The sequence below is a fragment of the Onychostoma macrolepis genome, chromosome 09 (assembly GCF_012432095.1).
Source record: "Onychostoma macrolepis isolate SWU-2019 chromosome 09, ASM1243209v1, whole genome shotgun sequence".
NCBI classification, from domain to species: Eukaryota; Metazoa; Chordata; class Actinopteri; order Cypriniformes; family Cyprinidae; genus Onychostoma; species Onychostoma macrolepis.
Window position 1 is genome coordinate 7,395,102 of NC_081163.1, and position 24,559 is coordinate 7,419,660.

General features: G+C 34.6%; 2 protein-coding genes across 4 annotated transcripts in view; one reads left to right on the plus strand and one right to left on the minus strand.

Annotated features, from left to right (window-relative positions):
• The window catches only part of cerkl (ceramide kinase-like), a 60,214-nt gene extending 54,813 nt beyond the window's left edge, over positions 1-5,401 (plus strand). For all 3 annotated transcript variants that reach the window (XM_058787586.1, XM_058787587.1, XM_058787585.1), the window contains 4 exons: positions 341-449; positions 2,358-2,454; positions 4,536-4,735; positions 5,265-5,401. In XM_058787586.1, coding sequence (XP_058643569.1) covers positions 341-449; positions 2,358-2,454; positions 4,536-4,735; positions 5,265-5,346 — 488 coding nt within the window. In that variant the 3' untranslated portion in view covers positions 5,347-5,401. The remainder of the gene's footprint in view (positions 1-340; positions 450-2,357; positions 2,455-4,535; positions 4,736-5,264) is intronic.
• Positions 5,402-5,423: 22 nt separating this feature from the next.
• Positions 5,424-24,559, minus strand: part of itga4 (integrin alpha 4) — a 31,736-nt gene continuing 12,600 nt past the window's right edge. The window contains exons 13-28 of the mRNA XM_058787584.1: positions 21,472-21,517; positions 20,240-20,394; positions 18,843-18,997; positions 14,013-14,165; positions 13,826-13,902; positions 11,591-11,738; positions 11,367-11,465; positions 11,204-11,280; positions 10,508-10,597; positions 10,318-10,405; positions 10,115-10,222; positions 8,910-9,035; positions 8,702-8,827; positions 8,473-8,571; positions 8,262-8,381; positions 5,424-7,548 (exon numbers count right to left, since the gene is read on the minus strand). Of these exons, the coding sequence (XP_058643567.1) occupies positions 7,462-7,548; positions 8,262-8,381; positions 8,473-8,571; positions 8,702-8,827; positions 8,910-9,035; positions 10,115-10,222; positions 10,318-10,405; positions 10,508-10,597; positions 11,204-11,280; positions 11,367-11,465; positions 11,591-11,738; positions 13,826-13,902; positions 14,013-14,165; positions 18,843-18,997; positions 20,240-20,394; positions 21,472-21,517 (1,754 nt within the window). The 3' untranslated portion in view covers positions 5,424-7,461. The remainder of the gene's footprint in view (positions 7,549-8,261; positions 8,382-8,472; positions 8,572-8,701; positions 8,828-8,909; positions 9,036-10,114; positions 10,223-10,317; positions 10,406-10,507; positions 10,598-11,203; positions 11,281-11,366; positions 11,466-11,590; positions 11,739-13,825; positions 13,903-14,012; positions 14,166-18,842; positions 18,998-20,239; positions 20,395-21,471; positions 21,518-24,559) is intronic.

Genomic DNA, 24,559 nt, shown 5'->3' on the forward strand with positions numbered 1-24,559 from the left:
CCATCTCTAGCAGTGCTGAGAATAGTAACATGTACCATGCGACAAAAATGCTCTTACATCTTAGTTCAGCAGTGGTCTGGATGATAATGACTTGCAATTAAATAATAATAATATATATACAGTATGTTAATTATATATTACATTATATAATATTTTATCATCATTCCTGACCATTTAGAAAAATCATCCAGATGACTGCTGGACCCCCCTCCTCTTCCATGCTAGCTGCCATTCTATCATTCTTTCCTATTTCTATGAAAGTTTTCACACTAGAGACATTCAAGTGCACCTAAGAGTATTATATACACATGAAAAACTCTCTCTCTCCATTCTTTGATAGGTGAGGATGGATCCTGGCAGACCAGACAAGGCCTGTTCCTGAATATTAGCATCATGGCTATTCCCTGCCTGTGCTCAATGGCCCCCAGGGGCCTGGCCCCAAACACCAGGTCAGAACTTCCTCCATAACACCTCAATCCCTTCATGGGAAAACTTTTTTGCAGTGATCATGACAATATACTATAGGTTTCTTATACTCACAGAGGCTACATTTATTTCAGTGTTTGATTGGGTTTAAAACACTGTTTATGAATTTGTGTTCCAATGATCGGCCTTGGTTCTTGTTCTGGAACTTTATAATGTACAACTAAGCATTGCCCTCAATCCTTCAGACAGTACGCCTTAAAAGCAAGTAAGCTGATGTGAGTGTAGACCGTAAAACCTTGAGACCAGGTCAGTGTGTCAGCAACACGCAAGGCCAGTGGAGTCTCCTGACTGTTTTCTGGCCCGTGTCGTGGGCGTTTGGTGCGTGAAGCCGGCTAGAGTAGGCCAACGTAATCCTGAAGATTGGAATCAGTGCTTGGATCAGACTCATAAGGTCAAAGCCACCTAACTGGACTAATCAGCACATAATTACTCTGATTAAAGGGAGTGGCCGGGTAGACTTAAGGACCAAGCATCTGTCCACGAATGCTCAACAACCCCCTCTCCTTCCTGTCTTTACAGAGCGACACAAGTTAAGCTCAGCTTCTCGTAAGCAGCATCTTTAGTGGGGGACGGAGTCAATGCGGTCACAGAGTTCGCCCTGCAAGAAATCATTTCTTTATTTGATATTGTCTTGTTTTCCAGTAAAAAATCTACCTTTCAACAATATAAATTCATTTGAAGGACCATGCATAACACATTAAGACTTGCTTACTGAAAATATATATTGAATTATTCTGACCTCATTTCTTGTTTTCTTGTTTTAAGCAGAAATCTGACAAAATGTAATGATGCTTATGCAGAAAACAAGAAAAATTGAAAAATGAAATCTGAAAAAATACATAAGACAAATTTTTTAAAAACAAGTCTTAATATTTTGCCAACTTTTACATCTCAAGCAAACGAGAAAAATATTAATCGCTGTGCTAGTGTTAATAAGAGAAGAGAATTTCTTTGTCCAAAAAAACATTTTCATGAAAAAACCTCCACATGGAGATTTATATGCAATACAAATCTGAAAATGATTGAATAAAAATAGCTTGTTATCACAAATGACTGTGATTGGTCCATATGGGTCATCTCTAGCAGCGCTGAGAATAGTAACATGTACCATGTGACAAAAATGCTCTTACATCTTAGTTCAGCTATACAGTAGTTCTGTTATCTATCGCTATATGGAAGATATTTTGGAGCTTGAAGTGAAAAATTATATAATATATATATATATATATATATATATATATATATATATATATTTCTGTGTTGTTTTTGACTGAGCAAGTCATTATATATATATATATATATATATATATATAATGATTTGCTCAGTCAAAGAAACAACATGGAAATCAATAAAAATTTATAAAAATAAAATTATATATATATATATATATATATATATATATATATATATATATATACATACATATATATAAAAGATCAGAGCCTTCCTTATAGCTAAAGACAACACTGGTCAAACCAATTGGATTAACTAAATTCAATAATTTCCATTTTTTACAAAACTACTTTAATACTAACTTTTTTACATATATAGTATTATAGATTCTATCAGGACCTGTTTATACCTTGAAGCTCCCATTTACATTTTCCTCTGATGTGTAGATATGGAACAGTACAAGTGTGAGTTACATCTATTTATAGACCTGTGGTAAAACAGAAGAGAAACTGGTTTTATTAAATAAACAATTCTCATTTCCATATGAAAAGAGTGTGGGCTTATTATAATGTTGAATTGGCTTTCTGGTCATAATGCTTGCCACAGACTCTCCATACACGACAGGCACAGAAGATTTTATTAACAAATGTACCACCTAAGCACAATAAACAGGAATAACCTTTTCTGTCTACCGCAGGTTAAACAATGGCAGTATGGCACTGATAACTGTTGGAAACACCTCCAGGTCAGAGTTCATCAAGCACTTGAAGAGGTACAGCAGCACAAACAACCAGGTGAGCTCACCTGCCTACTGAGGGAACTTACTGAACTCAAATCAACCAGACATGCAGGAAATCCAGCCCACGCAAATAGAGTCAACAACCTCCCCAGCTTAAACAGAATTAGCATACTGTCAAGTCAAATTAGTCGCTGATTGTCAGCTTCCCACAAAACACTTTTCAGGCTAATACAGATTAGCCCATTTCAGATCCTGTCTCTTCTTTTTTCGTAAGCAATCCAATCTAGTGCTGTTTGTTAACCCACATTCTATAAATAATCTGTGTAGGTTGTGGCGTTGACCTACTGCTCTTCACTCTTGAGTGAGATGTCATTGTGCCGCAGAGTAAAGCGGTGCCAATTCCTAAGTTTCTGTGCTGTACTGATGGGCCTTTATTGCCCATTTTAAAAAAGCTTGTGTGTGTTCACCTCATTTACATGTAGAAAGTAAGTTACATGTAAAAGAGAAAATGTGCTTAATGCTTAAACATATGCTATATATTATGTACCATAGAGAAAGAGAGAGAAATTGGGATTTTTTTCTCAGGTTTTAACTATATGTGACCATGGACGACAAAACCAGTCTTAAGTGTCAATTTTTTCGAAATTGAGATTTATACATCATCTGAAAGCTGAATAAATAATTTTTCCATTGATGTATGGTTTGTTAGGATCGGACAATATTGGGCCGAGATACAACTATTTGAAAATCTGGAATCTGAGGGTGCAAAAAAAATCTAAATATTGAGAAAATCGCCTTTATACTTGTCCAAATGAATTCTTAGCAATCCATACTACTAATAAAACACAACATTTTTATATATTTACAGTAGCAAATTTACAAAATATCTTCATGGAATATGATCTTTACTTAATATGCTAATGATTTTTGCCATAAAAGAACAATCTATAATTTTGACCCATACAATGTATTTTTGGCTATTGCTACAAATATACCCCAGCGACTTAAGACTGGTTTTGTGGTCCAGGGTCACATATATAACATGAGTTTAACTATATATATAGTTATATAAAACATGAGAAAAAAAAATCCCATTATCTCTCTCTCTCTATATATATATTATATATATATATATATACTTTTTTAATGTATTGCATATTTGCATTTGCAAAATACATACATATGTATATATATATATATATATATATATACATACATATGCAAAAAATAACAAGTATCTAAAAAAAAAAAAAAAAATCAGCACTGGAAATAATAATAGGATTTTCAAAAACTACAACACAAACTCAAATGTAAAACATTGTTGCACATTATGGTACTAGGAGGAATTTTGTTTAATTGGCATTGAAATACATTTTATAATGCAAAAACACTTAATGTTTCTAAATATAGGCTCCATTTTCTTTATGCAAAATATAATTTCCTATCATTTGGGGGTGGAATGTGACCTGGACATGTTTTTGTGAGATTTACAGTCAAATCAATTTGCATGTGAACTCATCACCCACTAAGACACCGAACAGGAACATTCCTGTAGTTGATGCACATTGTCTGGGTCAAGCTTTACATCATGACTGCTGCGTGGATTTGGGTCAGAGCAAGTGTTATTCCACCAAAACACTGTGGTTAATATACATACTTTACATTTAGTACATTTACATTAAGTAAATGGTACTTACATAATACCGCCACACTGAAGAAATAATGACTGCTAAGACATTTATCTAATTAATAATTTGATGGACATACCTGGTTATCTGAATAAAAGGATATATGATGTGATGGACTGGCCTGGTTCTGTATCCAGGTTCACTCCAGGTCACACACACAGGACTGAGGTGAGTCGACGAGGATCAGCTGTTCATCACTGCCTCCTTGTGGGCCTAAAGTAAACTACAGTCTCAAATAAAACCAATTCACAAAATAAACCATGCAAAACAATAAAATAAATCAAAATAATGCTGTACAGTAAAAGGTATTGTAGTGCATTATTAGAATCTATTAGACTCATCTTTTATATGTTTTATATATGATATGTATATATATTTTTTTCCCCTTAAGGTTTGGTAATTGCCAAAAACATGAAATCATAGATTGTCCTTCTTTATCCCTCTGCAGTTTGGATTCTCGTTTATTGAGACACACACCGTAAAGGCTGTGAAGCTGCGGCCACGCTCTCAGGGAAGTTGGGCTGACGACGTCTCAGAGGAGAACGAGGAATGTGATTCAAAAACCGTGCCCATCATCTCTTCTGAAGGAACATACGCCTGGAACATTGACGGAGATCTCTTGGAGGTCCCATCTGAACTCCTGATCAGGTAAAATGTCAGTCAAAGACAAATGTACAGCAGTAATCCATTAGAGGACTGTGATTTCAGTGTGTCTGATTCCAAAACTGACTCATAACCATAGGAAAATCACTGTAATACATAACCTTGAGTGTCTTTTTCAAGTTGCAAATACAGCAATGTCATAAAAGACAAATATTCAATGTCCTAAAAGAATTACAAGTCGTTCAGTTATTTCAAAACTCAAGTCACATCCCTATTTATTTGCAAAACAGTAGTCAAGATAGCCACTGTATAATTGCAGAAGTTGAACTTCAGATGACCTGTGTAAGCACAGGCCGTGTTGTTTGAAGACACTGTATAGACACTGCAAACATTATATGAGCACAACTTGATAAAAAAAAAAAAAATCTCAATTCATCTTCTTAAAGCTGCAGAAAGAGTGACAGAAGAATAAACAGAACAGTGTGAGCTTCTAAGAAAAAGGGAGGGACGTGTGCGTATATCAGATAAATCCTTGTAATGTTTAAATGTCCTGACAGCTCTGTTTATTTTCCAGAGTTCACCCGCAGCTCCTCACACTCTTTGGAGCAGACATGGAGGAGGCGGAGGAGTCGCCGGTTAAATGCAGCTGTATCTGAACACACACAACCACATTAAAGAGAGACTGTGCTAGATAGTAGAGCTATGAGAAACTGAAAGAACAAACTGCACAGAGCAAAGCTTTAACATTTATATAGAACATTTTATGACAGAGCAAAACATATAACACATAGTACATTCCAGTGCATAAAAATTTAAATTAAACCAAAGTTTTTTTTTTTACAAAAATTTGTATACTTTTTAAACACAGGAAATAAAATGAAAACATTAACTTAATAAAGATACTGATTTAAAAAAAAAAACAAAAAAAAAAACAATGTGCTTTTTTTTGTATACCATTCCCTGAACATTTTTTTCTCTTTGTATATTTTATATAAAAAGCACTGTCAAGCAACCCATTCGATGTGGTTTCCCAAATCTAAAGATTATATCCCATAAATTTGATCTTTGATTTTTCTGATTCATACACCAACACACTCTTTTGAACAGGCCCAAGCAAAACCAGCTGACATTTCCATATTTTATGCATTTATTTTGGGAATAAGGGATTTGTAAAATAATTTATAAATGTTTTATAATCTAGAATATAAAAAAATATAGATATTATGTTATTTAAAATAATGTTGTATTACTATTATTATTATTATTAATAATAATAATAATAATGAATAATAATATTATTATTTATTTATTTTCAGTTTAGTTCATAATTTTGTTGTTTGTTTGAATATTTAGTAAAAATTGTATTCATAAAATGTCAGTACATTTTAGTTTTAGTTTTTGTTACTTATAACAGCACCAAAAATCATTTTGCATACGATGACACATTTGACATGATAATCATGTATGGGAAATTAAATTTAATTGAAATTACAAAAGCTAACTTTCGCTGTAGTTTTATAGATTTTTTTCCCTATTTTTTATTTATTAAAAATTACTCGGTGCTGTGTGTTTACGAATGTTTTCAATTCTAACCTTAAATATATATTTTATTGAATATAATTTTTGACTAATATTTGAATTTAGCCGAGAGCTTTCTTCACGTGCGGATTCCCTATGGGCCTGCATATGAGTGAGCGGTGATGGTGCTTTGTGTATTTGTGGATTTCATGTCCTATAAATGAACACACACACACACACGCGCACACACACACACACACACACACACACTTAAGCAATGGCTGGGAGCCAGACACATGCCAATCCTGTCACTCTTCTGTAGTGCAGTATAGACACACAACAGCAGCCTCCTTTGCCACGTTTCCATGGCACCCAGCCAGAGCACACAGCAAACACTCGCTCCTTCCATCTGGCATCTCCATTAAACTTCTAACTATTGAACTCAGCAGCGAGAGTTTGGAAGGAGAGAGAATGCGTGTCATTTCCTCCTTTTTTGCAAGGAGAACCGATACTGCAGTGATGCAAAGGTGTGAAAACCCCTATCGCAGCAATGTTCTGCTTCAGAAAGGGTGATGGAAAGTGCCAGAAAATCCTGTGTCACCTCTGTGGAGGGTATACTAACTTGCGGGCGTAAAAGAGCAAGGCTCTCTTCAGATAAACAAAGGAATAACCTTAGTAAGAAAAGCTACAGCAGTGCAATTTCTCCTCTACAGCGGGCCATTAGCCAATATGTTCAGTGATCATAGGCAAACCTGTGATGAAACACTTAGGCTCCGTTCCAAAACCTAGTGAGCTGTCTTCCTATCTAAATAGGCAGCTGTGAAGGCAGAATCCAAACTTGAATAGCACCTTATAAATTGTATTTGTAATGCTGCCTTAAAATTTGGCCACGCTTCCCACCTTTAAGAAAGGCCTCCAAAGTAATGCTGCCTACAAAGGTTGCTCACTAGGTTTTGGAACAGAGCCGTAACGTTCTGTAGCGACAGTACATTCTGAATCCTTTTCTCCCTTGGCACAGTCCTGGAGTGATTCATTGAGCTCATGTAGTATGTTTCATACTCTAAAGTGCATTGGCTTCATCCTGCTGACAGAAAATGCAGATTCTTTTGACAGTCTTTGTGATGAATGTTCTCAGCCATTACGGTTAATGGCCGTAGGTTATCATGAGTGCAGCTCTTGATGTTGACAGAGCAGTAGTCCTCATGTTTGTCCCTTCCATTCTGATTGGTTTTGTATGTTGTGTAAATCCCATATTATGACACGCTCTCTTTCTTAGGTACATAGTCCCAACTGTCCCGGTCAAACTTCTCCTCCTTCAACTTCCGCTCAAAGAATCCAAGCTAATAAAAACAAGAGAATGCATGATTGTCAAAAAGCAAAAGTATGTCTCAATTTCCAACCCAACAAGTTGGAATTTTTACTCTTTGCTGATTTATTTGCTTAGTAGGGTACTAATTGGTAGATTGACCGAATGACTGTTCGGTCTTAATTAACAACCCTATATAATCGTGCTAGATTAGAACTGGTTCACGTTTACTGGAAACCAAACAGACAAGTTTCTTAACTACATACTTGCATTCAAAAACAGCTGGATGGAGCATAGTGGAATTAAAGAGAACATCTGGATTTCAAAGTGTTTTTTAAAAATGAAACTTGATACTTAAAATTTCAACACTCATATCAGCAGAATGCATCAATGTGCACATATTCAGATCATTTAAAAAATATTATAAATTTGACTGTGTTTGAATGTTATTTTCATTATTGAAGATTGTTTTTTTTTTTGTTTTTTTTGTTTTTTAGAAAAGCACTGCTTTGATAGGTTCTACATCCTTTACCACAAACTTTTATCATGGTAAAGCCCAGCATGCTGTTAAACCCTCTATGAGATGTTGTATCTCTAAAAAAAGTCATATCTTCATATATTTCAGATCTAGCTTTAGTGCAATGTACGAACAATTCCCATGTTCTTAATTCCTACGAGTCTTCCTATGAGTGTTGCACGAGAATATGACATTAAGTCATACTTGAGAACGTGTCATGTGATACATACCTTCCAGAGGGCAAAGACAAGCAGTGCTAAAATCATCAGCCCAACGATCAGACTGGATACTATTAGAAAAATCTGCACAGCCATCACAGGCTTATTGCTGTGCAGAGCCTCCAAGAACACCTGAAACATTGCAAACACTCAAGTTCAACAAAAGGCTGTAAATGCAGCATCTCATCATGCATTCCTGGCATTAGAGATTCAGATGACTTACTCTAGCAGAAACATAATCCTGTAGTAGGATGGTGTCGGCATCTTTTACTGGTGAAATAAGGTCAATCATGCCACGTATCACCATGACAGTGTGTCTGCCCTGAAGGAAATAAACATGCATAAGGTCATGAGTTTTAGTTGTACTTTTAGTTATAAAATTCAGGTAATCCATCTGTCAAACAATGGTTGATTGGGCCATATTATTCTTCTCATCTCTTACAAATACTCACTGGACTCATCTGGAGAACCCTGGGGTTGAGCTCCACTTCCATAGTGATGGTAACTTCCTTTCCAACCTCCAAGTCACCGAAGTGACACTCCACCATCCTACAGGTCTTATCTTCAGGACCACAGAACTGCAGAGTATCAGAGCGTGAGACCTTCTCATAACATTTACACTAAACACACCAGAACTCAATACTATGACTATTATTTTACCATTATGCGCTTGCTTTTTGGGGAGAAAAAGAATACAAGTTCTTCAATAAAGGAAGCTTCTGGGACGTCACAGTCATCAATAATCTGTACTGAATTGTTCCTCTGGAAGCAATGCCCAAGAGTTGTCTGCAAGACAAAAACAACTCAAGTTTAGGTCAAGTAAAATATGTGTTAATATAGATGTATAGTATATATTATAAGCTAAGTTATAGGCACTGTTAGGAATAGTTTGTGTGTTTCTTCTGTGAATAAAGCCAGAGAAGTCTGGCAGAATGTCTGAACTTCTGTTTTCCATAAAAGGTAAGCAGATTGTGATTTATACTACCAAGTTCCAGAAAGGATAATAAAGCACCATAAATAATATAATTAATAATAAAGTGCTATATCTGATGCATTCTGTGTGAGGAACAGATGAAATTTAAGAAATTTATTGGAATAATCTTCCAAATTTAGAGTTTTTCAAACTTGACATGTCATGATTTGTCACATGACATACAATGACCAATACAATTTGGCTTCAAAGATGTCAAATATGCCATAAAACACTAAAGCTGACTCATTTGTAACTGAGCCTTTTGTTCTTTTTTATCTTATACCATAAATCGCCATCCACTTTCATTGTTTCAAAAGTAGAAGCACAAACATTCAGCCTATCATCTCATTTTGTGAAAGAAAAAAGAAACGGATGGAATGACATGACAGTAAATATAAATAAAGACTATTTTAATTTCGGGGTGAACTATTAAAGTACTGTATGTAACACACAGTACACCAGTTAAGATTTACTGTAAGGTAAGGTTTATTTATCTTCTTTTTTTTTTTAATAAGTCTCTTATGCTAAACATGGCTGTGTTTACTTGATCAAAGATACAGTGAAAACAGTAATATTGTGAAATATTACAATTTTAAATATGTTTCGGTTTTAATATATTTTAAAATGCAATTTACTCCAGTGATGGAAAAGCTAAATGTTCCCGTCTTTAGTGTCACATGATCTTGATTTGGTTCTCAAGAATCATTTATTATTATTATTATTATTATCAATGTTGAAAATATGCTTCATATTTTTGTTCAGTATTATTTGATGAATAGAAAGTTAAAAACAACATTTTTTATAAAAATCTTTTGTAACAATATAAATGTCTTTACAGTCACATCCATTTCATTACTGACCCCAAATGCATAATTGCATATGTAAATCTCACCTGTAAATCGGTGATCCTGATTAGCTCGTATTTGTATGGCACCAGCATCAGAGGCAAGCCGATCTTTACTCTCGCATCAAGAGCTTTACTAGGACCCATATTCATCACCTGCAAGTTAATAGACATTGTAACGAAACAAATCATGTCAAATGATTCATTAGTGCTTAATGACATTGTTGTCTGTCTGATGAGCGCTAAAATACCTTGTACGTAAAATTGAACTTCTCAGGATAGCAGTCGACCGGCACCGACTCTTCTTCTCCAATCAGAAATGAAGTCGGAGAGACAAATCTGATGAAGAGAAGGAGAGATGAAGAGAAGCATCCTGTAATTTGGTCTGTTATTCTTCCGACATCTATGGATTCACATTCATAAGCAAAACAGACAACTTACCCGTGAACATTGAGGTCAACTGCATATCTCAAGGGCAACGTAAGAACAGCCACATTGTCGTGCTGAAGATCGGTGTTCTCAAAGTTCTCGCTGAAAAACACACATTGGATTGGTTTACATTCACTATTAGCATAGGCTACACAAGCAACAAAAATGATCTGGCCATTTTCTCACATTTATGCATTTTTAAAAGTTAAAAATGCATAAATTCAAGAAAATGGTTCTTAAAAAGTTGAAGTTAGTTTTGAAGAAAGCTCTAGCAGCATTTATTTGCAGAGGCTACTTAGTTTGATAGTGCCCTATCTAATGAAGTGTCATGTTAAGTGCAGTTTAAGTGTTCAAATGCTTTTTGGGGTCATTGTATATGTGGGAAAATGTTTAATGAGTTTAATTATTGGAGTACATCCCTAATATACCCTGAGATTTCATTATAGGAACTCATTACATAGGCTATAGCTTTAGATCCACTGTTTTTCTTGTTTCTAACAGTGACACTGAGAGCACACAAAACCATTGAGCGTGCTGTTTAATGCCTTTGTTTGTATTTTTGCATTCTGATGTCAATTTACAACCATAAGCAATAGCGAGATGTTCTCTACAAATGTTTACATTTGGCTCAGATGTCATTGTATTTGTGTAAACCATCTTTTGTAATGAATTCCTCAGATCCAGGGCTGAGATCTCTGGGTCTCTCACCTCGTTGCATTGATGTTAATGCTAAGGTTTCCCGCACTGCTGTTCTGCATCACATCTAGTAAAAAGGTGACGTTGATCTGGAAGAAAGCAAAGAGATGTTTATATTCCAACAGGACATAGTGACAAACAAACTCATTTATCTTCCGTTGCTAAAGACATTTACCTTTGAGAAAGGGGGGATGTATAAATTCCCAACATTGCAGTCCAGTCCAATGGTCACTTTATTCTCCTCTGCAATTTCACAGCTGATGTATTTATCTTCCTGAAATAATATCACAAATATTAAAGCACATCAAAGGCAAGATTCAAGTGAAGTGCATCAGAAATACAAAGAGCCAAAAGCTGGCTGTCAGATATCTGAGACAAAACCAAACCAAATTAAATTACCTCCAGCACTTTGATGAAATGCAGGTTGCTGGGAAACCTCAGGTAAAGTTTGGGTAGAAAAGCATCATCTCCAATGTTGACCAGTGTGGTGTTTAACATGATGCTTTTTCCATTACCCAGGGCAAAGTATGGAATGTTCCTGTAGGACCTGTTGGGAAAACAGTTTTAAAACATAAATTAAGCATTTTTATACATTTTATAACTTAATCATTTTAATCCATATTTAACTCATTGTTTAATTTATATAATTCTTAACTCAGAGTGAAGAAAAGATTCATAAAAAATAAATAATAATAATAATAATAGCTATTATTGCTATTATGGTTTAAACATAATTTCAACCACAGAAAATCTTCAGTATAAAATACCATTCAATGCCTTTTTCTTTTTACAGATTTTCAATATTTGAAAAATATTACACAACATTTTAAAAGCTGCCAAATGAAGGAAGAACAATATCAGTTAGAAAGAAATACACAAGAACAGACCTTTTTGGTGATTAAAAAAAGTATAAAAATTGTTAATAAAATTATAACATTTATTATAACTGGACTACATACTTTAAATGTTTAAATATTGGGCAATTACAATTGGAATTTATGTTCATATAATTACACCCAGTAAAATTTGTTTACAAGGCCTTAAAATAATTGTATGTCAAATGATGTGCAAGACAATTAAATACTTTAATATAAAAATTGGCTTACACTTTATATTAGGTGGCCTTAACTACTATGTACTTACATCAAAAAATAAGTACAATGTACTTATTGTGGTCATATTGTATTGCAAAACACTTTTGCTGCTATTGAGGTGGGATACGGGTAGGCTAGGGACAGGTTTGGTGGTCTGGGTAGGTTTAAGGGTGGGTTAAGGTGTAAGGGATGGGTCAACAGTGTAATTATAAATGTAATTACAGAAATTAATTACAGATGTAAGTACATATAGGTATTTTAAAAAATATAAGTACAATGTAAAAACATGTATGTACGCAATAAGTGCATTGTATCAAATGATTAATTTAAATGTAAGTACATAGTAGTTAAGGCCACCTAATATAAAGTGGGACCAAAAATTGTATATATTGTGGTAACTGGTGCAAAAGCAAAAAAAAAAAAGTAATTTAAAATAAAAATATACACATTTAAAATATTTGTTCTGATCAATTAACTAAACTCTGATAATTGTGATAATCGTTTTTTAAAATAGTAAAAAAAATAAAAAAAACTTTTAATAGTTTATGTTCATTTTAGAATACTTGAAAGACTCATTATTGTAGAATTTGATGGGAAAAGGTGCCAGTGTTTTTCCTGCATGTGTTTGTGTAGCTTGTGCAGTGAGGACTCAAGCCTGATGTTTCTCATCTAAAGGCACCAGGTGCATCTGGGAGAGTGACAAGACACTCTCCCCCTTACTCTCTTTCATACACACACACACACACACACACACACACACACGAGCCTTATGAATAATCAGATCATGTATTATCACCAATGGGTGAGGGGGGTCCATAAATTAGTTTGCATACGGCTGCAAACATGATCCAAAATGCTAATGTTCACACTCACGCTTTCGCCTCAATTGGGCGAGTCCAAGAAATGTGATGCATAAAATGCATCGATATAAAGCTTTGGCTACTGTGCATGCTGGTTTAATGGGTGTATTCATGAGGAGAGCAGATAATCTCAAAAGCCCTCCTGTTAGTCACGAACAACACCAGCAAAACTAGAATATTTACAGAGGTCTGTACTTGTTCACCATGCACTTGAAAAGAAAAACAACTCAAGAAAACTGTACGTATTAAAGCTTAAGCTGTTGTATAACAGTATACATGTACAACATGTAATACAGTTGAGTAAATATCCTCATTAGATTTTATCCCAAAAGAAAAAAAAAAAAAAATCGAGTTTTTCTTATAAAATGAAGCCAGTTTTAGGATTGTTAAGATGTTTTGTATTGTGTACATTTTTTATGACAACTGAACATTTTCCTCCAAAATTCTCATTACCATAAAGCAAATAGCTTTTCTGAAATACAGTAATGAAAACCATCATGTCTGGATGCAATTATTTGTTCATGAAAAATCTGCTTAAATTAAACTTAGTAAAACATAGACATCTACATATGTACACTAGTAATTTTTATATTTAAATAATATTAAATAACGAACAAACATTTCTCTGCAATTTCCAAGAGATTCACCCATTTAGCATAGGATATATGTTGATGACTTACTGTGGTAAAACCAGATGAGCAGAAACCTGCAGGTTGGTCGAGCAGTTTTCCCAGGAACAATATCTGGCAAAGATGGTCTACAGAAAGATGGAAAAATTTCAAATCAAGACACATTGTGACCTACAATGAGGTTAATAAAGTAGCCACAGAAATGTATCACAATAACGGAGAAATGAGGAAAACAGACCTCGTTTTTCACGACGTTGCCATGTTCATCCTTCTGCTGTAGAATGGGTTTGAGAGAAGGCAAGCCCCCGGAGTCCCTCTGTAGCACGCGGTGCTCTCCAAGTTCATATTTCACCTCAAAATGGATGGGTGTGAAGATATCCCGGACGTCTTTCTGCACACATGAGAAATAAAACATATAAACAAGATGTTCTGAAGAAAATTACCGGTGCTTGTCTATCCAAATTTCACCACCACCGATGCAAGGTGTTCCGATATGGTTGCTAAGGTGTTCAGAGATTGTTGTTTTTTTTTCTTAGGAAATTAATACTTTTATTCAGAAAGGATGCATTAAATTGGTCAACAGTGACAGTAAAGACATTTATAATGTTACAAATGATTTCTATTTCTAATAATGGTTTCCAAACAGGTTTCCCAAACATTCCTGCTATTTGCCATATGGTCAAACACCCAAAGTTGCAATATCAAGCTGGTTGGGATCAGGGCTTTGGTTATTTCGCATGATTCAATTAGTTTCTACTGGTACACTAGTACTGTTTGAAAATCTGGAATCAGTGCAATTTATTTATTTATTGGAAGAAAATTAATACGTTTAATTCAGTAATACAAAAAATACATGTTTGACGTTATAAAATATTTCTATTTAAAATAAATGCTGCTCTTTTTAACTTTCTACTCAAAGAAATCAGAAAAAAAAAAAAACATTTTTCCAACATTGATAATAATTAACCAGCATATTAATATTATTTCTGAAGGATCATGTAACAGTAGACTGGAGTAATGATGCTGAAAATTCAGGAATAAATTACATTATAAAATATAACAAAACAGAAAACAGATATTTTATATTATAGTAAAATTTCACAATATTACTGTTTTTACTGTATTTTTGAACTGTATTGGTGAACACAAGATGCTTTGTTTAAAAACATTCAAAAATCTTACCGACCCCAAACTAAATTCCTCCCATCTTAATTTTCCTAACCTCAGTGCAGATAATTAATGCAGGTAAGGTTTGCTCTGTCAGCTGTGATGGCCGTCTCTAATTGGGGGCTCAGTGGTTGGGAGTTGTCCTGTGGGGTCTCTCGGGCCTGTATTTAGCTGCAGGGGAGATGTGTGACCGGGGTTTTGGAAAGCTCTTCCATGGCCAGTGTAAATGAGCTGGACTCCAGCCACAACAACAACCTCAGAGAGACGATAATTTCTGCAGCAAAGGCTAAACTCAAAGTCAACGCTGTGAACTTGTATACTTTTCTCAGGATGTGGCCACTAAATAAAGTCATCCAAATGTGCTCACATGCATCTAGTGTGTCACTGGCATGTCCGATCTCATGGGTGCAACCCATACAGACAAGTGATATTTCAAGGAACCTGCAAAATGATCTTATGAGAAAACTGTTGTGGTTCACCATGGTGGTGAAAATAGACTGGGTGTTCCCTTCACACCTTCATTCGGCTCAAAGTTTATTTCACTCAAAACAAGTACTGGAAATACTGCTTCCCTTTTCAAAAATTCAGGCCTGGTACATTTGCAACTCTCAGTGACACACTATTAAAACAATAGCAATTCATGAACTTCACTTACATCTCCATTTATGCATTTGGCAGACATTTTTATCAAAAGCAACTTACATTGCATTCAAGGTACAGTATACATTTGATCAGTTCATTAACCACCTGGGAATCAAACCCATAGCTACAGGAGCTATATGTGGATAAAAGCACCTGCCAAATGAGTAAATGTAAATGTAGATGTCACATTTCTTCCTGGTTTTCTCACTTCAATATCACAATAGCACTTTTAAAACAGATACATTTAGAAAAATAATTTACTGGCATTTTATTGCAATTAAATTATTGTAAAAAATAGTTTTCTGTGTTAATCAACAAGCATATAGCTTCAGTATTCAAAGCATAAAAATCTTTTACAGACTCCAAGAAATTTAGAGTAAAGCTTTGAGCCCATCTATATGTCATGTAATAGTATAAGTGGACAAAATTTTACTTTACACAAAGTATTCTCTGTCTTCTAGAAAAACAGACCAAAAACTGATTCCTCATCTTATGCTAACAGAAATACACTACTGTTCAAATGTTTAGGATTTATATTTCAAATAAACTGGCTTCTTTTGAAAAAATAAAGTGTTACCTTATTGATTTTTCTTTTATGCCAAAAACCATTAGAATATTAAATAAAGATCATGTTCCATGAAGATATTTTGTAAATTTCCTACCATAAATATATCAAAACTTAATTTTTGATTAGTAGTATGCATTGCTAAGAACTTCATTTGGACAACTTTAAAGGAAATTTCTCAATATTTAGATTTTTTTACATCCTTACATTCCAAATTTTCAAATAGTTGCATCTCGGCCAAATATTGTCCGATCCTAACAAACCATACATCAACGGAAAGATTATTTATTCAGCTTTCAGATTATGTATGAAACTCAATTTCAAACAATTGACCCTTACGACTAGTTTTGTGGACCAAGGTGACATATTTTAAAATATATTTCAATAGAAAACATTTATTTAAAATTGTAATAATATCTCACAATATTATATCAAATAAATGCAGTCTTGGTTAGCATAAGAGACTTTTCTCAAAACGTTTAAAAGGTCTTATAGACTCCAAACCTTTAAATAGTGTGGATCAAAATTTCAGTCAAATTCTCTCTAGAATGACACCATCTCTCTCACCAATATCGCCTGCATATTAGCAAGAAGCAACTGACATAAACAAGACTATAGGCTATTTTTAAAAATGAACACACCATTCGATACACCCATCTCAAACTTCCTGTTTCAATACATTTACATTTATGCATTTAGCAGACGCTTTTATCCAAAGCGACTTACATTGCATTCAAGTTACAGTTTTTACATTTTATCAGCTCTTGCTTTCCCTGGGAATCGAACCCATGATCTCGGCGTTGCTAGCGCCATGCTCTACTATTTGAGCTACAGGAAAGCCTGTAATAAGTCAATAATAAATAGTAAATACGACAAAATATAACAGGGCTTGACAATCTCCTCTGTCACCTTTCTAAAACACAGCTCAAGGTGTCCGCCACATCTGCTTTGTGTTCCATTTGTTACTCTTATTGCTCATTAATTAAGCTCTAAAAATACCTCAAATATAGCAGCCTCCTTGTTTGGGTTTCTGACAGATAATCACACTTGTTTATGGCCATCGTCTCCATCAGCGGCCATTAATAACAGCGGAGCCATAGACAGGCCTCCATTAATTACTGTGTAAAACATGAGCTGGATCAGATGGCCCTGATTACAGGAAGAGACAGAGGGAGAGGCGTCCAGAGGGGCCCACCAAACACCTGGAACATTCACTCATACTCACAGAGCCATCTATCCACACTTTATCAACTGTCTAGGTCTCTTTCTGTACCGTCCTCCCCTGCGCCATCCCGCCTGGCTCTTCCTCTTGTTCGCCAGCAGCGAAAACCTGCTATCAACTCCAACAAACTATCTGTAAGAGCCTCTTTATCATCCCGGCCTCCTGCGTGGAGTCACGCTGTAAACCTAGAGAGAGAGTCACACCACCTGGGCCTCTCAGAGAGGCTGATTAACTCGAGCATGAAGAGCAGAGTGACGTGGGCGAATCACAGCTGTGAAGTCCACGGGCTTCATTCTGAGTCAGCACTTTTGTATAGAAAATTTAAGTTTGTGACACACAACGGGGGGCGATCTAAGAAAACATCAAGACACATCTGGTTTTTTAGATGAATTTCATCCATACACTGAAACGCTGGAAGAGATTCCTGTACCTAAGGGATTTTCGGTCATGTACTCAATCTATATGACCAAATATCAGTCAAAATGTTTCTCACTAGTGGACGGTGAACGGTAAAAGAATGGCAACATAATAAATGGTATAAATTAACTGTAAGAAAGACATTTTGACCCTCAGTGATGCAAGTGACAAAGCAAAAGTCAAGACATACAATCAACTGAAGAAAGCGTCCTACAACTTGCACATTTTTTAATCACTTTTACCTTCAGAACTCTTTATCTATGTTTATATATTCTGTATGAACGTGCAATATGCAAGTGTTGTTATCATCCAAACGTATAAATCATCCTTGTTAACTGAAATATAGCTAAAATAAAATATAAATATTAGATAAAAAGACTATCTACTAAATGACTAAAACTAAAATAAAAAATAACTTAAAGCTAAATAGAAATATGAAAATTTAATAAAAAAAATAAATTAATAAAAAAAAACACAAAAGCACATATTCTGAATCCAAAAATAAAAAATCTTACTAAACTACATGAAAACTAAAATTCTAAAAATAAAGGTGTGTGTGTGTGTGTGTGTGTGTATATATATATATATAGCAATAGACAATATATTGTAAAATAATATTCATAAAAACAACTATAGTACTGTATGTATATGTGTGTGTGTGTGTGTGTGTGTGTGTGTATGTATGTATGTATATATCTATATCTATATATAGATATATATAGATATATGTGTGTATATGATATATGATATGTGATATACACACACACACACACACACACACACACACATATATATATATATATATATATATATATATATCATATATCATATACACACACACACAAACATACACAGTACCCCTAACAGTGTCAGGGTAACTTCTAAAACAAACAAACAAACAAACAAACAAACAAACAAAACAATGCACAGTTCCACTGCCATTCTGCCTTTGCCATGAAATGTAGAGTAATTTGTTTAGGACTAAAGTCATAATGTGACAGTGTTAAAAGTAACATCCCCCAACACATGTAATGAACATAAACAGAGTCTCGCACCTTCATGAAGGCCTGGTGGGTGGCACAAGTGAGCTGCTCATGCTTGGCCTTCACTCTCCCCGCTGTAACATTGGATGTGCCGTTTCCACTGAAATAAAATCGGGAAGGGAAGCCATCTTTGTGGTGAACATCAGCTGTAATGTTGTACTTCAGCTCTGCACAGGAAGAAGTATGGCATTCAGAGACAAAGTTACAGTTAGGCAAAGACAACCTGTTAAATCTTCAAAACAATTCAGAATCTCATTCTCATGTTAAGGTGAAACAGGGGTTTATGAAGGAACGACAGGGGACATGTACGATGCTGAAAAACAGATTGTTCTAAATTAAATAGTAAATATTCTTAAATGCATAAAATTATTCATTACATTCATTAAACATTTAAGCATTGAGGTCATACAGATTTAGCAGACAGAAAGGCTGCAAATTCGACAAAAATTGGTCATATATTAAATAACACCTGTTTTAGATAATCAAGTGAATTAAATACTTTGCAAATGAAAAGTACTGTATCTCATTTAATTATTTTCTCTTTAATGATGGCTAATCAAAAGGTTATTCATTACAAATAAATGAAAAGCCAAAAACAAAAAAGGCATCAGGACAAAAACAGTACAACTAATAATATAAAATGGATAGTTTTGATTATGAATTCTGATTGGATGAGCTACAGTCAAAGCCGTTATGATGTTACTGTGTGACTGTAAACAACTAAACCAAACAGTTCTACTCTTGTTTGGGACATCCTGCTCTTTATTATCTCGCATTTAAATAACACATACAGCAGTCCTGTAAACTGACAGATATACAGCTCTATCAATCTACTGTTGTATAAACGCTATAGTAAAATCTCTGGGTGGCACATTTCTGCTGTCGCTACTTCATATCAGTTTCAAGATTATGAGTATTTGTCATCAAGCACGGCTCTGTTGTTTACTATTTGGTCAGAGAGCGTCGATCTATCAGTGAAGGCAGGCCTTGACACACACCCTGAGCCCTCCAACCGCCACAACAAAAGAGGGGATGTGGGGCCGAGATAAAGAGCTGGGAAAGATGTCTGAAGCAGAGCGAACTGCCACTGCCTTCAGCACGTGCTGATAAGACGAGCCAACACACAACCTCTCACAAACAAAGAGCTTGAGCCCAAAAGGTTCATCCTTGAACGCTGTGTACTCAACTCTGAGAGCATGTGTGGGGAGCTCAAAATATCAGAGGTCATTTCGCATCATATCTAAAAAGTCAGATAGCACTGCTGGAAGTTGCAAAATGGTCTTGTATCACTGTAGGGGTTTATTGCACAAATACTGTTGATTTGGAGGGAATTTTAAGTCAAAGGTATGGTTTCAAAACTTTTAAACTCTTTAAATGAAGATTATGTTCAATGGGTATTACGGTCTTACCTATGCTTCCTGGGATTTGTTTCCCTCCGACTCTAAAGCACACCTTAACTTTGACACATATGGCAGGAAGACCGTTTTCAGTGCACTGGGCTATGGACCGGTTCAAGCTCTCAGGCAAGAACATGACAGCATCCACCTTCACTACTGGACGCGTCCTGAAACAACCAGAGTTATTGGGTTAGTAGTCAGGTCATTGCATTTAAAAAAAAAAGAAAAGTGCATTAATGCATTAATTATGCCTCGTAATGCACCTTATAATGCATTATATTATCTCATGAATAATTGTAACCACACACTGAAAAAAATTGTTCATTGAATATAGTAAATTTTGGTGGTTGCATTTATTTATTTTAGCTACATTTAAAAAAAAAAAATAGTTGAAAGTTAGTCAACTAAATGTGTTTATTTAAATGTAGCTAAAATAAATTGATTGCAACCACTTACTTTACATATTCAGTAAATTTAATTAATACATTCTAACATTATTCAGTTAATACATTATAACACATCAATTCATTGTAACACTATGCATTTTAAATTTGGTTATAATCATTTACAACAAGATCTAATGTATTACAACGCACATTATTAAAAAGGCTTTAAGTAAAGCGTTACCATTGTGTTTCATTTTTTGTTTTTGATCAAATTTAGTTGACCAATTTAGTTTAGTATATAGTTAGTATGTAGATTTTTAATGGCAGGTTCCCATTATGACAGCATATCCCATACAACAACATCCCATGCCTGCTGAAGTGACTTTTCACCATTTCAAAACAGTGATATTGTTTGAAATGTAATGTTTTTAAAATAAATACATAAATGAAATACTGTTTATACAGACTTTAACACAACAGTCTCTGTGAATAATATTCATTGGGATTAAAAAAAAAAAGTGTGACAACTAGCCCCAGTCTCCATTATAGCTAGGCCCGCTATGGAATATGCTACAGAATATGTCAGTTTTTTTTTTGCATTTTCCATGCTGATTTTAGAAGATAATTTTCAGAATTCTATGGAATGTATTTGAATGTGCTAAATAGAGTTCTATAGTCTTATTGGAATCTGAAAACGTAATAAAATTAGCTTAAGTAAAATTTAGGAGTGGAAAGATGTGTAGAATTGAATGATGGGCATTCACATTCAGTTATGCAGGAATAAATTCCTATAGACAATACCTAATCTTAAAAGTTACCAAAGAAAATGTGTGTGAAAAATTCATCTGCTGTTTTTACCTGAACACCACAGCTGAGTCTGACAGGAACGCTCCCACTGCAACATCTGGGTGAGAACATAAAATTCCCATAAAACATACCTGACTTGGTTATTCTTTCACACATTCTTAACTCACAAGTGCACTAACATTCTTTAAAATATTAAACATTTTCATTTTACTGAAAACAACTGTCATCCTACATTTAACTTCGTGGAGTGGCATCTAGTTATAAATAAATGGGGTTATTTTGCATTTTTAAATTTGTGTTAAATGTTAAATGTCTTTCGGCACTTAATGGGGTCATAAACTGAGAAACCAAAATTCCCTTGATCTATTGACATATAAGAGATCGTTGTACTATAAAAACACCCTGTACGTTTCAGAACTCAAAACTTTCTCGCTAGTCTAAAAACAGCTTATGTTGAAGCCAGCCTGCCAAAATCAACACCTGCTTCTACATTGCTGCCTCTTTAGCCCCGCCCTCCAATTCGCACATGTAGTGTAAATACAAGTGTTTGCAAGTGATGTGCGTGAACTTTTCAATGCAAACGGAAGGCATTTCAGTGTAAAAGGAAGCAGCGTAACTTCCCGGCGGCATCTCCAGATGCCGGGACATTTTAAAACGCTTAACGTGGCTTAATGCATTAAAGCAGTGTTTCTAAAATACCAAACTCAATAAACACATTATTAATAAAGCATACGATGTACAGACGAGAAGATGAGTCCAGAATAAGAATGCAACGTGTTTAATTACAGCGTTTCCTCCCAAAAGGAGTACGCTTAACGTGGCTTAATGCGTTAAGACAGAGTTTTTAAAATGTCAAACTCAGTAAACACATTATTAATAAATCAAACTATGTACAGTAGCCTATAGTATGATTTATTAATAATTATGTTTATTGAGTTTGGTCTTTTAAAAACACTGTTTTAATGCATTAAACTCACTGCAGTAAATCATAAGAGTATGATGAATAAGGGACCGTCTGACAATTCCACCGACTGGATTAAAACGTCCAAAGTATTTTAATCAAAATGACTTTTAACATTTAAAATGACTAATTGTCAAACTGTAAAGCTTGTATTACTCATGTAGTGATTTAATACAGCGAGTTTTTGCCAATACATCCCTTCATATATGTACAGTACACAATTATTTAAATAAAAAAATACAGTGTCTCATTTTTCATGTAAAATGATTGTGTACTGTACATACAGTAAGGTAAATATTGGAAGTATTGTCTGAGGCGAGATATTGGCAAAATATAATCAGTCAGTTAGGCCCACTAGGTGTTTACTATAGCCCTGTAAACATTCATTTGAATTAAATCTTGGCCTTCGTTTTGTACTGTGAAGTAAATTTGCAGATGGTCCCTAAAGCAGCCTAGGTGAAAATGAAGCGAATATCAAACATAAAAATAAACTTTATGATAAATGCTTTATATTTTGTTGAAATGTAATTTTTTTAATAAAAAGTATTACATCGAATTGTGTAATTGGCCAGCGAAGAAAGTCCATGGCTGCTGGAGATGCACATGCCAGAGACAGACCGTGGCATCTACAGCAAAACATTTTTAAAAGATACTCAATAAACATAATGATTAATGAATCATACTATAGGCTACTGTACATAGTTTTATTTATTAATAATGTGTTTACTGAGTTTTGCATTTTAAAAACTCTGTTTTAATGCATGTGTAATTGGCCAGCGAAGAAAGTCCATGGCTGCTGGAGATGCACATGCCAGAGACAGACCCTGGCATCTACAGCGGCATCTCCAGATGCTGAGACATTTTAAAACGCTTAACGTGGCTTAATGCATTAAAACAGTGTTTTTAAAAGATACTGAATAAACATAATTATTAACAAATCATACTATAGGCTACTGTACATAGTTTGATTTATTAATAATGTGTTTACTGAGTTTGACATTTTAAAAACTCTGTCTTAACGCATTAAGCCACGTTAAGCGTACTCCTTATGGGAGGAAACGCTGTAATTAAACACGTTGCGTTCTTATTCTGGACTCATCTGCTCGTCTGTACATCGTATGCTTTAATAATAATGTGTTTATTGAGTTTGGTCTTTTAAATACACTGTTTTAATGCATTAAGCCACACTAAGCGTTTTAAAAATGTCCCGGCATCTGGAGATCCCGCAGGAAGTGCCGCTGCTTCCTTTTACACTGAAATGCCTTCCGTTTGCATTGAAAAGTTCACGCACATCCACATATGAAATATCTTGCATATATGTATATACACAACTAAAGCATGCGTCTTTCTAATCAGAACTGTATATGCTTGTGAATTTTATTTTGTATGTTTGCGCGAGTGATTTATGGGTGTATGCACGCATCGAGTTTAGATGTATGTGCGAGTATTTATAGGTGTATATGCATGGATCAAGTTTATATGTATATGAGACTATGTATAGGTTTGTCTGCATGAAACGAGTTTATATGTATGTGCGTGTGGTGTTGTAGGTGTATATGCATGGATCGAGTTTATATGTATAAGCAAGTTTCTATAGGTGTATGCATGCGTCGAGTTTATATGTATATGCAAGTTATTCACAAGTGTATATGCATTCATTACTAACATAAGGTGTATTGGTATGGATTTCATATTAGTGTGCACGTATATTTCATATATACAGTGAGGAAAATAAGTATTTGAACACCCTGCTATTTTGCAAGTTCTCCCACTTAGAAATCATGGAGGGGTCTGAAATTGTCATCGTAGGTGCATGTCCACTGTGAGAGACATAATCTAAAAAAAAAAATCCAGAAATCACAATGTATGATTTTTTAACTATTTATTTGTATGATACAGCTGCAAATAAGTATTTGAACACCTGTCTATCAGCTAGAATTCTGACCCTCAAAGACCTGTTAGTCTGCCTTTAAAATGTCCACCTCCACTACATTTATTATCCTAAATTAGATGCACCTGTTTGAGGTCGTAAAATATTACATAATAAAATATATTTTGAACATCCTATAGTATACATGTATATGTGAGTAATTTATAGGTGTATATGCACGTGTTTTATGTATGCATTGATAAGCAAAGTTTGATTAAAATCCTACGTGGCGCCTCATACTTCAAGAC